The 13,814-nt window shown below is 36.0% G+C and overlaps 1 protein-coding gene across 1 annotated transcript; it reads right to left on the reverse strand.

Moving 5' to 3' along the window:
- Window positions 1–4,835: 4,835 nt before the first annotated feature.
- LOC114542719 lies at window positions 4,836–13,463 on the reverse strand. The gene is made up of 8 exons (XM_028562194.1): window positions 13,382–13,463; window positions 13,206–13,299; window positions 12,195–12,285; window positions 12,030–12,115; window positions 11,825–11,918; window positions 11,528–11,705; window positions 9,776–9,915; window positions 4,836–5,084 (listed from the first exon to the last, which is right to left on the reverse strand). Exons 1-8 carry the CDS (start codon window positions 13,461–13,463, stop codon window positions 4,836–4,838), a joined length of 1,014 nt encoding a protein of 337 aa, XP_028417995.1.
- Between the last annotated feature and the right edge of the window lie 351 nt (window positions 13,464–13,814).

A 13,814-nucleotide genomic window follows, 5' to 3' on the forward strand; every position in this document is an offset into this window, starting at 1 on the left:
ACTATACCATCCATCAATCGTCGATCAGCGAAGAAAAACTTGTTGGAACCAACGTAATAAAGACGAATTTTAAAGAGTTTTTCAGTGTCACAATCACACTTTCCATTGTGTTCGTTTGTGTGTAATTCCTTGCAAACATTTATATGGTTCATGTACAATATTTGCTTACCGAAAGCTACTTTTAGAGCATTACTGGGTTTATAATTTTCGGACATGAGACAGCTCTAACAACCAAGTGTTCCTGTCAAGATGAAAGAAAAGCTTGGATTTGAAAGTATATCATAGATTTCGTATGTGGGGATGAAACAGTATTCTTCCTTACGGGCACTGGTTATGGAAGTGTCGGAATGGCAATTGAAAAACCAACGGATTCGCTTAGGACAAATTGTTAAAATTGTCAATGCCCGATGAATCGAAGCAGAAGAGTTTCAATGTATTTATCACACTTGACACATGCTTATGAAAAATCAGGCAATCCAGAAAGTTCTTCCTCTGTCTCTTGGCGTTTGGCCTCATGTCACACTAGAGAACGTTTCCCTGTCAGAAATCTTTGAGTGACCAATTGGGATGTTCTCGTAATTCCAAAACCTTGCGCTCCACTTTGCGCTCCATTATAAGGTTGGTGTGGCGTCTCCACATTAAGTGGTGATTTATATCGAATATGAGGTTCCAAGACCAAGGTCTATTTATTCGTCCTTCATCCTGTTTCGTACATCCTTTTTCTGCTTACAAATTACCCTCACCTTTTTATTTCTCTGAATATGTGTGATTTGAATCGATTATAGATTTCGTTTTTTGCTTTAACGAACGGTCAGCTTGACCTGAAGTGAAAGAATCTACATTAATTTATACATGCATTTTGTTTTCGTGCATGGTAAATTTTTTTGTCTAGACTATTTCGCGTCGCCGCCGTTGAATACATACCCTGAGACCGAACGATACACTCTCTAAATTAAGCGTAGCAGGTGGAGACGTCAAACACTTATGATGGTACCGAACTAATACAACCAACTCTGAAATTATAATGTTTTTACTAATAAATTTTACACGAACGACGATAATGTACCTTTTTACCGGAAGTAGTCTAAATTTATGCCGATTGGGTTACTAAAAATGTAAACAAACTTGCTGATTGGTCTAAAACGATATTAGTTGAAAATTTGTGAATTAGTTAAAAAAAACACTTACGGCCAGCGCTTTTTTTTAAAAAATATACGTGATATACGTTTTAAAAAATCTCTCGTGATTGGTGAAACAAGTCTATTGGTGGTTTTAAGTGTATTTACGGTTGATTGAAAATTTTTGTAACGAAAAATACTATATATGACTGACAATTGCATCATCATAAAAAATGAGCTTAACTTGACACCAAAGAAGTGCTGAAAAGGTAGATAGAATGTAGCACCATTTTAACATCGGGAGCACATACGTGGAGCTTAATTAGCACTCTTCTAGGAGTTAATTTAACACTATCTCAGCAGCATTATATAACAAGGTTTTAAGTATTGATTTTGAACCTCTTACTAGCATAATTTTGGTGGAACACAAGACACTTAAGCAAAATGTTGAGCAAGTACTAGTTAACCAATTCAATGCAAAGAATTATTCTTTGTAAAATATTGTGGCATGTATTTATTGAAAACAACAACAAGAAGTAAATGTCTCATTTTGCCCTAATGAGCCAGGGGAAAACGAGAAAGGTATTGAGTGTACTGCATGAAATTTATTAAAATTTTAATATATTTTAATGGTAGCGTAAACGTAAGTTAAAAATACATTGAAGGATTGCATAGTTCGCCTAATTGCCATAACAAATATTACATATTACTTTGGTTGGTGTAAAAAAGCAGCAACACTCTTCGTTTAACCAACATTGCACCCAATATTTCACTAGCAATGCATCATTCTATTTATGTTTATATTCCTTGTATATATTTGAAAAACAAAACAAATGCTTTATTTAAATCGTGCTCTAAATATTTTGGTTTGCTAGAAGTTTAAAAGTTCAACAATGTTGACCAGAAACAATGTGGAATAAAGTAATCAAGTTTAAGTTTACAATCATCCACCTCCTCACTATGGCTATATTATTTCCAATATACATTCTATATTGAAATGATAGTACTTACCAGGGCCAAGGATGTTCGAAGAAAACATGTTATAACTTGATGTTATACGCTTTGCAGGATATTTACCCGGCGGGACTCCGGTTTGACCAGATTGGTTTGGCTAGTCTCTCCAATTTCTTTTCCTTTTCATTCTCTCATTCCCAATCCACTTTTGCAATTCATTAAATATTAGTGGATGTAATATTTTATAATAATCTGATTTATCAATAATTTTATACATTTTTACACGATATCATTCATTATTAAACCCAGCCTGATTAACCAAAACAGTGTAAATGTTGGATAATTAATAAAATGTTACAATATACAATTTATATTAAGTAAATTAGCTTGTAGGTACACCACGTGAGTATTTAGTGTAACCCACAGTTTAAACGATATACAGTTATGGAACTCGCGGCGAAACCCTTTAATTTTGCTGTTCCCCCTGTCCACGCCATTCCATGCGCCACGGAAATTGCTCTTGCAAGGGTGTTATTTTTTACTCTAAAGTAAGGGAAATTTATGTTCGAAAGACGAAAAATTTTAATATTTTAAAGTTGGCTCTATCGTTCTCCATTTTTGCGCCTAAATTTTAAAGATTAACGGTCAGTGATTTTTTTTTGTAAAAAGCACATGCGTTAGGTTAAAGAAGTAAGAAATACAAGCGCGAATGATTTTCTTTATCATGCTGAATGCATGCCACATGGTCGCCATCAAATTATGTAAATTTCACCATCCATATGAGCTGATTTAAAAAAAAGCATAATTGATGTGTTATTTCTACAATTGAAAAATGCAGGAAAAATTTCTTTAAAAAAATTATTTAGCAATAAAACTGGCAAAAATTCAGCTTTACACACAAATGATATTAAAATGCTAACATAATTATTCATACATTTTTGTACTAATTACATGTAATACAGTAATAAATTTGCTATTCAATCTGAAGTTATATTTGTGTCGCTTCTCTATAGAAAAGATGGAAAGCTATCTTCCAAAAAGAATTATATATTTTTTAAAGAAATTATACATGCTCAACCTTAAAATAATTTCTGGTTTTCTTCTTTGATGAACTTAGTTTCCTGTTGCCAAACTTCAAAGCGTAGTGCAGCCTCATTTTCACATACAATTGAATTAAATACAATTCAGGGAAGTTTGGGCACTGTCCATGTTTGGATAGCTTGGGCATTTGAGCACAGATATATCTTGCAATCTTTGGTCTTTCGATGCAACTCTTAAATTCTTTCACAAATAATTTTATTTTTATTCCATTGATGAGACATACCTGACAAATGCATCGTGTGGAATTGTAAACTCTTGAAATGACGTCAAGCCCTTATATGTCTGGAAGTAGCAGAGCAATTGACTGCTGTCATCATCTCTCTGTTTTGAAGCTTGACTCGCATGTTAAACAAATATGTTTACTAAGGAATTTCTTTAGCAAATACCCAGAAACATATGTTACTGCATTTTTACAAATCAAGTTTTGCTCTATTTAATTTTTTTTATAGTCAGTATTGATGGATTCAAATTCGATGGGTTTTTCTGGACTAGTCTGGTCATTGCTGGTTGTAGCTGGTTGTGGTATGTTAGCTGGCTTCTCAGGATGTTTTCCAGTTAAATACTCAAAGTTCACTCATTGTTTCAACATGTAGTCCCAATGATGTTAAGTGGTCAATGATTTCAGTAGGATGGATTTGATTTTTCCACTTAAACATGCTTCATTTACGAGAACGTAGCTAATGGGTTGTTTCCAATTTTCTTTGATGCCTCTTGCCATGAAAACGAGGGTTGCTGTTGCTACCTTGTTTGATCTATCTCCTCCACCAAAATCCTCCAGGCCGGTCACTTTATCTTTAGATTGGTCATACTGGATTGGTTAAGCTGCATAGTTTTTCAGTCTCATTCATCGATTTCACTTTTGTAGCAATCATCTCATCAGCAATTTCAGGCAATCCTGAACAAGTTGAAAAGCTAGATACCCACTTCGCAAGACTGCTTCGGGAAGGTAAATTGAAAGATTTGGCAACCGTTCTCTAGGCTTTCCCACTAATGGAAAAGAGAAAGAGCGAAAGACTTCATCTGTTTTGAATACCTCTGTCCTTTGTTCTTTTTTTTCTCAAGTTCGATTTGGAGGGCAATAAATTTCACCATTCTCTCTGGTAGAGCGGTTTTCAGTGCATTAAGTGCTGTTGCTCTATCTGTCTTTGAATTTTTCTTCGTCATATTCATTTCCTGCCGAAGTCTCTGTAGCTGTTTTTTCCCTATTGATATTGTCAATTTGCACTCTGGTATCATCATGATTTTCTTGGTCAGCAGCATGGTTGAAAAACCTATTTAAGTAGATTTGAGATGACACAGTATTTCAGTTTGGCATCAATTGTGTTCATTATGTCTTTACCTCTAGTTTCCATCTCAGTTGGTGTGACATCTTAGCTTCCCCGACATCTTTATCATATCAAACCGTATCAAACTCGTATTAATGCAAGATTTTACAAAACACTGTTTGAAACGTTATGTATGACGTCATTTCGCATCAAAACGTTCTCTGCGTAGATATTTATGTGACGTCGGTAAGGACCTATTCGTATCTGCATGCAGTGCCTTAGAATATAAAAGAGGAAGACGTAGTAAAGCTTGCGTATCTACGCATAATGACGTCACTGTCCAGTGCTTTGGAAAAGAAAATGGCATAAGTAGTAAGATTTGAAAAACGTGTCGGGTCTACATGTCCATTCCATTTAAGATCATTTTGACATGAGACACCCAAAAGCTTAAAACTATATCCATTCTTTCTATTTCATCATCTCCAATTCGGATGCTAGGTGGTTCTGGGTTTGAATCAGTGAAACATATCCACATATCCTTTGCTTTTTTCGGGTTCAAGCCCATTTTGTTTGTTTCTGCCCATCTCTCTAGTCCATCAACAGCTTCTTGCATGACACTGCATGTATCCCTTTCCACAATCTGATACTGGGTGCAATCATCAGCATATTTATCAGTATTAACAAGTTTAGGAATAACATCCTCGAGGTCGTTAATATGAACATTGAATAATGAAGATGAGATAACTGAACCCTGCGGTACGCTTGATGGACAAGGTTGAATTGAGGTCAGCGTTCCGTGTAGATTAACTTGTTGTGTTCCTCCGGTTAGAAAACTTTTAATCCATAACCAAAACGGTTTGCTGATGTTCATAAAGGCTAATTTTTCCAACAGGATATTATGGTTCCTCGCAGGTTGAGGTGCAGACCATACTTATTCAGATGTAGTTTATTAATATTGTCATGTTTAGTCCCCAATCGCGTTCTAGACAATGATTTTCTAATTTCTCATTATACACAACGGCCAGTAGCGCATCATTCATTACTAGTTATAACTTCGGATAGAGTAAGCTCAATCTTACTGCCTTCTTGGATAGACTCACCAAGTTTTTGTGTCGTTGTTATCATCGCTTCGGCAGATTTATTTCGAAGGTCATTTGTTTCAACGTGCGATATAATATGGTCAGGTTGTTTTTTAATTGTCGGTTTCACGTAATGGAACATGTCGCCGATACTGGCTCCAGGAAAGGTCTTAATATTATTAGCTTTTCCATTTATCCCGTTTTGCAATTTTCTGGGGTTGAGATGTTTCACGATTGAATCTCTAACAATAACTCTATTAGTTGGACTTTTTGACTTTAATCCATCGTCATTGGTTTTGTCTGAGTAATTCCTTCGTTGTTTTTGACGTGATTCTGTTTGAGCCGCTTTAGTTCCTACAGCTTTTGTCTTTACGCTGTATTCATTACTGGTATTTCGCCGATCGTTTCTTTTTCTTTCTTGACTGACTGGAGGCTGGCTCGCTGCAAAATACTATTCGTATCGCTCAATATGGCATATCGATTTTCTAGCTGATGATCATTCCCTTTTTCAATTACTCTAGCATTAGGATGTTTCAAGCATTGCAAATCTTAGTTTGACTTGAATTAATATTCCATGACGCCTTTTGTTTGTGTGTATGCAGTCGTCTTTGGTCGTCCTTTAATATCTTTATGACAGTCGTTAGATATTTTTTTTTGACACTCCAACTCCGTTATTTTTACGTTGAGATTCGATACGGTACATTTATAGTTAGCAAGTTGTTCTTTACGTTTATTGTCCTCTTCTTTTAAACTAGAATTTTCCTTCTCAAGAAATCCTTCGATAGTTGAAGTATGGTCTGAGTTCAATGTCCAATTTGCATTCTCTGTCGGCATGCTGGCGGCTTTTCGATCTTCCTTTAGCTCATTTATTTCGTTTTTCAGGATATTTATTTTCCCTTCAGGTCTTTCCTTGATATTTCGTATGGTGGTAATTACGAATTCATAATTACAAATAGAAATACATTGCATGCAAAGTTCCCTCGCCTGAAGTAATAAACATATATTTCCATCACTGAAATTCTATAATACTCGTTTCTGCTGAATGTTCGGAGTCGCAAAGTAAAATCCTATATCTTGGTACAATAATAAAGTCGACTCTCGAGCTATCAAATTCGACTATAATCATAATTGTGCTACGAATTGCTTTAAAAATAATACAGTTTTAGCGAAATTTCAACCATTAACCATTAAAAATAAATACTTTCCAAATCAAAATCATTTTAACGAAATCAACGAATAAATTCAAAGAGGTGTCATACATTTGTTGATAAATCCACATATTAAACTTACAAAATACTTGCATGCTTTAAAATACAAAATCTACCTATTTACTTGTTCAAAAACACTCCAAACATGCCTCAAAATCGTAGATTTTTCACCATCTATTTGAATCAAAGTTTTTCGATCCGAAAACATCATTTACTTTACGTTTTAATCAATTTTACGATTGAATTTTTCCGTATATTTTCAAAACCATCCAAATGAAAAATATTTTTAAAAAAGTTTTATAATTCAAAATATCAGTTATGCTGACGCGAACCGAAGTTTTTTGCAGAGACCAATGCCGCAATTGTCCCATAATGGGTTGCAGTAATCAAAATAAGGCTGTACAGCAGCATTATATAACAATTTTAACGTCGGCAGTGGTACAAAAGGTTTAACTCGTCTTATTGCACCAATGCCAGCACTAACTTTAGAGCAGATAGATTCAATGTGTGTTTCCCACGATAACCTTTCGTAAAGATTCACACCAAGGCACGAAAATTTATCTGTTCTTGGAATTGACTTATTATTAATTAAAATGGGGTTACAAATTACTTTATTTTGAAGGTTATAGGAAGATCCAATGAACATATGTTTAGATTTGCTAGGATGCGTTACAAGCTTGTTTTGTTACATCCATTTTGATAAATTTTCAAGATCAATGTTTACTTTGTTAACAAGGTCAATGCAGTCATTAGAAGATGCACAGATTACCGTATCATCAGCATAAAGTGAGGGGATTGAGTAAATCAGTGAATCAGGAATATCAGTTATATATAATATAGACAATAGAGGACCAAGTATGGACCCCTGATACAATTCAACTAGTATTAGGATCAGGGGTGGATCCAGCACTAGTGCACTAATTTGCATTACAAAACAAAATGGCTATTTTTAGCAGTTTTCTTGTGTCATGCAAATTAGTGCACTAGTGCTGGATCCACCCCTGATTAGGATCATCGTAGCAAAACGTATTCCAGGGTACCTGCTGTAAATCAGCACGGAAATGTGAATCAGAAAAATTTTTAAAGTCGCGTACTTCTTTTATAGTTGGCCCAGATTTGGGCAAATGGAATTTTCTTACAACATAGACTAGGCTATGATCAGATATGCCAAGGTGTAAGACACCGGCGGACGAGATGAATTCGCGTTTATTTGTAAGTATTATATCAATCAGTGAGGATGTTATTTCAGTGATTCTTGTAGGTTCATTAATGACTTGAGTTAACTGATATAAAGAGCTTAGCGTTTTCAACTTATGAGTTTTTACATCGGGGGTCGGTTTATTGACATCACAGTTTAAGTCACCAACTAAGATTAATTCCTTATTTTCCATATCGCATTTAAAAAGAAACAGTTGAAAATTATCAAATATATCGAGCCCAGAATTGGGTGGTCGATACCATGTGGTTATTAGAATGGGCCTACTATGTTGCCTCGTAATTTCTTTCGATATCATATCTAAGTTTGCGGGGACTAGGTCTTTTCTTTCAAAATGAGGTATATTGTTTTTTATGTAGAGGACCACACCACCCCCATGTCTATTACGATCATGGCGAATGATAGAATAATTATTGATGTGAATTTCAGAATCTCGGATTGAGGAATGAATTTTGGACTCATTTATGGCTAAAATATCGAAAGTATTTTCAGTCAAAAAGATACGAATCTCATCAATATGTTTTGTGAGACTGTTAACGTTCAAATTTGCAATTTTTAAGCCCTTTAGGTTAGATAAATTAAAATCAGGCAAGGATGAATTTGACATTGTTGAAACTGACTTGGTTTCAATATTCGGTAAGTTATCAGAATTGATTTGATTATTAGCTAGATTAGGAGACTCTGGACTATAGTTGGTGAATGTATTCATCAAGGCCGTTTCGTTGCTGCTCTCAGAAGAGTCTCTATTTTGTGTTATGTCTCTTCTATTCGAAAATTTCTTGGGTAGTTGTGCTGTTGAGTTGCTGAAGCATGAAATTGCCCTCCACGTAGAAACTTAATAAATCCAACTGCTAGTAAAGCTGTTCCCTTTGCATTTAAGTGTAACTTACTATTGTTCAAGCATGTCTCGTCTATGTTATTATGGAGTATAATGTTATAGCTATGTGGAGAACACATATCCTTAAGCTTGTTATTAACAGCTTTAATTTTATCAGCTATTTGAATATCTTTCCTATATGTAGTAGATGATATTCCGATTTGTGCATTGGGAAATTTGCTTTGTACTTTCTCGCAAAGATTTTCTATTCTTTTAACACATGTATTTGGATCATCTGTTGGAAGATTATTAGTTCCACAGTGTAATATTACGTGAGAAGGGGCTAAATTTTGGTCTAGATTGTGGATTTCCGTCTCAATTTCCTCAGCTGATTTACCAGGGTATGTAAACTTATGGACTTTTTTCCGAGACAGTTTCTGTGGAATGACATTTTTTTCTAATAGAGTCGCCAATTAATACCACACTCGGTCTTTGATCACCAGATTATGGAAGCCGAGGAGGGTCACCCCTCGAAAGAAAAACAGCCTTTGGCGAAAATAAAACAACGTTTGGCGAAAGTAAAGCAGCGCTTGGCGAAAATAGAATAGCGTTTGACGAAAGTATAATAGCGTTTGGCGAAAGTAAAATAGCGTTTTGCGAAAATAAAAAACGTTTGGCGAAAGTAAAATAGCGTTTGGCGAAAATAAAATAGCGTTTGGCGAAAGTATAGACTAAAGTAGCGTTTAGCGAAAGTAAAACAGCGTTTGGCGAAAGCATATCGAAAAAGCACGTTGGCGAAAGCTAAAATAAAATGGAGTTTGGCGAAATAAAAAGTAAAATGTGATTTGGCGAAAGTAAAAGTGAAATGGAGTTTCACGAAAATAAAAATAATTTTTTCGCCGAACGCACTTAGCCGAGAAGGCTCACATCAGTGAGCTCCACATATATCTGGAGTAAGAACTTTGGGTGCAAAAAGTGAAGCCAAAGATGCCACATTGCATCAGCAAATTGGAATACCTGATTAGCCATTGAGGTGCCATACATGTGACTTTTTTGTGCTGCTAAGCTGTCCACACCATTTCGTCTTAAATACATCTGACATGCAGCCAACAATACATTTTCAGTTCCACCATCAGTACGGGTGATTGCAGGGATTACTGGAATACATTATCATTATCATTATCATTATAACATTAATATATAAGAATATATATTTATTTATTTTTATTTAGTAAATTTTGCGTATACATGTTAGCAGATATACACAGGCTAGTGACAACAGGGTTATAATACCCTAACTAAGGTCACTAACCCTTATAACACACTGACGTCACAGACATAAAACGGACGGACGAACAGATAAACGAACAGACAAACAAGCGACACAGAGTTCAGCTTTAGCAACAATGTGATTGGTTCCAGGGTTGAAAGAAAGATCTTAATGAGTTGCAACGTAGACATATAGAGCGCCAGGTTGAAATAACTTCAATGTTGTAGATGTCTTGGAGAGCGGTATTGTAGGTAGACTTAAGCATTCTTTTGAAGGCGTTATATACAGGAACTTGCTTCAGGTGATTTGGCAAGCTATTCCAGAGTCTTGCAGAGCGAATGAAGTAACTATTTTGGAAACATTTGGTTCTAGATCGGGGAACTTGGAGATTAAGCCGACAGGAATTTCTGAGGTTGTTTACTGGAAGAGAAGGAAGATAGCGGTCGAGATCAATGTTGTATTTTCCATAGGTACATGCGTGAAGAAACAGTAGATCCTTGATTTCATGCCAGTAGGATATTGGAAGTAAATTTGTTCGAATCAAACGTTCATTGTATGGGACAGAGAACCTTGGTGTGCCGAGGATGTAAGAGGTAGCCCGTCGTTGAACTCCTTCAATGTTCCTCATCTGGTGTATACCCTGTCCAGACCATACTTCACTAGCGTAGTCGATGTGAGGACGCACAAAAGTCAAGTAAAGCAATCTTTTGGATTCTTCACTAAAGGACCGTGTATTTCTTTTCAACAATCCGAGCATCCTGTAAGCCTTTCCAACCGCTGCCGATGTATGCAGATTCCACTTGAGGTCAGACGTCACCAGGACGCCAAGATCCTTCTGGCTGGTGGTGGATTTTATTGCATTGCTACCTACTTTATAACCAAGGCACACTGGAGTTCTCTTCCTGGAGATAGTCAGCGTTTCACACTTCAACTCGTTGAACTTAGTTTCCATGTTCTGAGTCCAGTTGTAGAGATGATCCAGGTTAGTTTGAAGAGAGATAGCATCACTACAATCACGTATGGTATGGGAGCACTTTGTGTCATCAGCATATAGAAATAGCGAGGAATTATTGATTGGTACTGATGGAAGATCATTAACATAAATTACAAAGAGAAGTGGACCAAGGATCGAACCCTGCGGTACACCAGATAAAACGGCACAGGAATCAGAAATGTGGCCGTCCACTATAGTTCTCTGGGTACGGCTGGACAGATAGTCAGAGAACCAACCAAGGAGGCTTCCACCAATGCCATAAGATTTAAGTTTATGGACCAGTAGTATGTGGTTGACGCTATCGAAAGCTTTACTGAAGTCAAGATATACAACATCAGTTTGCAAACCTTTATCAAGCGCACTACCAAGTTCATGGAGGAAGCAAAGGAGTTGGGTAATTAATATAGATATATATAGTATATATATATATATATATATATAATATATATATATATAGTAATATAGATAATTAACAGTATACACTCTATAACATGCAAGCAAATACCTTTGGAAGACTTTGCATAATCATGGTAGTATTGAGCAACATATGCAGGATCGTTATTGGTAACATCAACATTGCACCAAATGATTTTGCGTGAAAAGCCATCAACACAACCATGGATTGTGAAGCCATAAGGTTTCATTTTATCATGGCCATCTATATGCCATATCCAGTTACTTCCCTGCACATGTTTGATAGTTTTGTCATTTTAAACACAATTAAATAAATAATTATTAATTGGGATTTATTAAAAATAAATAAGGTTATAATTAATGCCTACATATATTGTTGTTGACTTACCACTGAAACATAATCCCGTCGCTTTAACACATTAGCCTTTCTTCTTCTGACACCTTCGGGATCGACATACAACATGCCTTGATAAACATCATCCCTATTAAAAGTAGAGTAAGTTTAATATGCACATATACAGTATGATGTATATGCATACACACAAATAGTATAATGAACTACACAGACCATGAAAATTATAATTGTTACAAACCTTTTAACTAATAGATCATGTCGAAGTCGAAGACGTTGCTGCATATGCCTGTACCCAATCACTGTTCCAACTCCCTGATTTTCAATCTATACCAACAAAATGTAGAAGTGGCATTTCATTCCTGGTTTAGTTTACTAAATTGGCTGGTAATTATAGTGAGTGCACCTGAATAGCATTAATCACTTGTTGTGGGGATATGGTTTGATCATGTCTCTTGATATTCATTGCTTTCAAACGTCTCTTCAGTGTCGATAAACTACACAATTTGAAATATAACTAAACAATTGGCTATTCAATTTCATTTACATGCCCCCCTGTTTTTATGAAAACCGTCTTCAATTTTAATATGAACATGCCTACCCTAAAGAAATCCTGAAATAGTCCATTCTCACATACACTCATACAGTATCACACTGCATTTTGCATATTGCTCTTTGGTTCATTAATTATTCTCATGAATAATTTAAATGTATTTATTATTAAATAATAAAGGAAGTTAATGTTATACGGGTCTTCGTATCGTAGTGTCGCGGGTCCTAGGACGCTTGTCCGATCGGCTACTTGCCCCCTCCGGTGAGTACAAATATGAGCCCAGTTTGCCTGATCGAGTTGTTAGTTGCTTGCGTGACCCATTCCCTAACGACTTCACGCGATGTTGTGAACTCTACGGGAGAAGCGTCTTATTAATCTCGCTGGGGTTTGTTTTTTTTTTGTTAGTTTGTTTTGCAGGATTAAGCACTGTTCTTTTCACACCCGTTTTGGTCGTGGAATGGGTGTTTGGGGTAAAGGTAAATTCATTAATGATCGCCACATTTACAGGTTTTTTTTTTTGTTGTTTTGTGTGTGTGTGTACTTTGATGTTCGTATCGTTTATTCCACGGTTTCACTTCAGTGACTCACGTGTGACAGTTGATCACGGGATGGAGGAGGTACCGTTAAATATAGCATGGTTCGTTGAGTTATTATCTGCGCCGAAAACAGCAAACTCAAAAGAAACACCGTTTCACCCCTAGCCCGACCGTTTCGCTCGGATACCGTCTCCATCCCTACCGATCGGCAGCGGGCAAAAATATAGTGTAAGAGCTGGTGTGCTATCGTACTGATGTGAGCCTTAGGATCCGTTAGAACGTTAACTTATTCCAATACATGCTGCTATTATAAAACATTCCAACTAACCTCCATTCGCAGCCAAATTCCTCGCGCAGATATAGTAAAATTGTCTCGTTTGTTTTAATCTTTTTAACCATGTCCAAAATACGTAAGTACATCTCTGTTAATATAACAATAACGCTCATCTATGTAGTGTTTAATAAATGTATATTAATCAATATAAAAATAACACGCAATTTTACCTCTTGTGACATCACGAGGGAGTATAACATGATTATTAACATCTTCGTTGTTTGGTTGATCTGGTTCCATTGCGTCCGCCATGTTTGATAAATACGCGGGAAGCCTGGGGCGGATTTGAGCCTTCTCTGCTAAGTGCGTTCGGCGAAAAAATGATTTTTATTTTCGTGAAACTCCATTTCACTTTTACTTTCGCCAAATCACATTTTACTTTTTATTTCGCCAAACTCCATTTTATTTTAGCTTTCGCCAACGTGCTTTTTCGATATGCTTTCGCCAAACGCTGTTTTACTTTCGCTAAACGCTACTTTAGTCTATACTTTCGCCAAACGTTATTTTATTTTCGCCAAACGCTATTTTACTTTCGCCAAACGCTATTCTATTTTCGCCAAGCGCTGCTTTACTTTCGCCAAACGTTGTTTTATTTTCGCCAAA

Source organism: Dendronephthya gigantea, unplaced genomic scaffold (assembly GCF_004324835.1).
Source record: "Dendronephthya gigantea isolate DGI-Jeju-01 unplaced genomic scaffold, DenGig_1.0 000382F, whole genome shotgun sequence".
NCBI lineage: Eukaryota > Metazoa > Cnidaria > Anthozoa > Malacalcyonacea > Nephtheidae > Dendronephthya > Dendronephthya gigantea.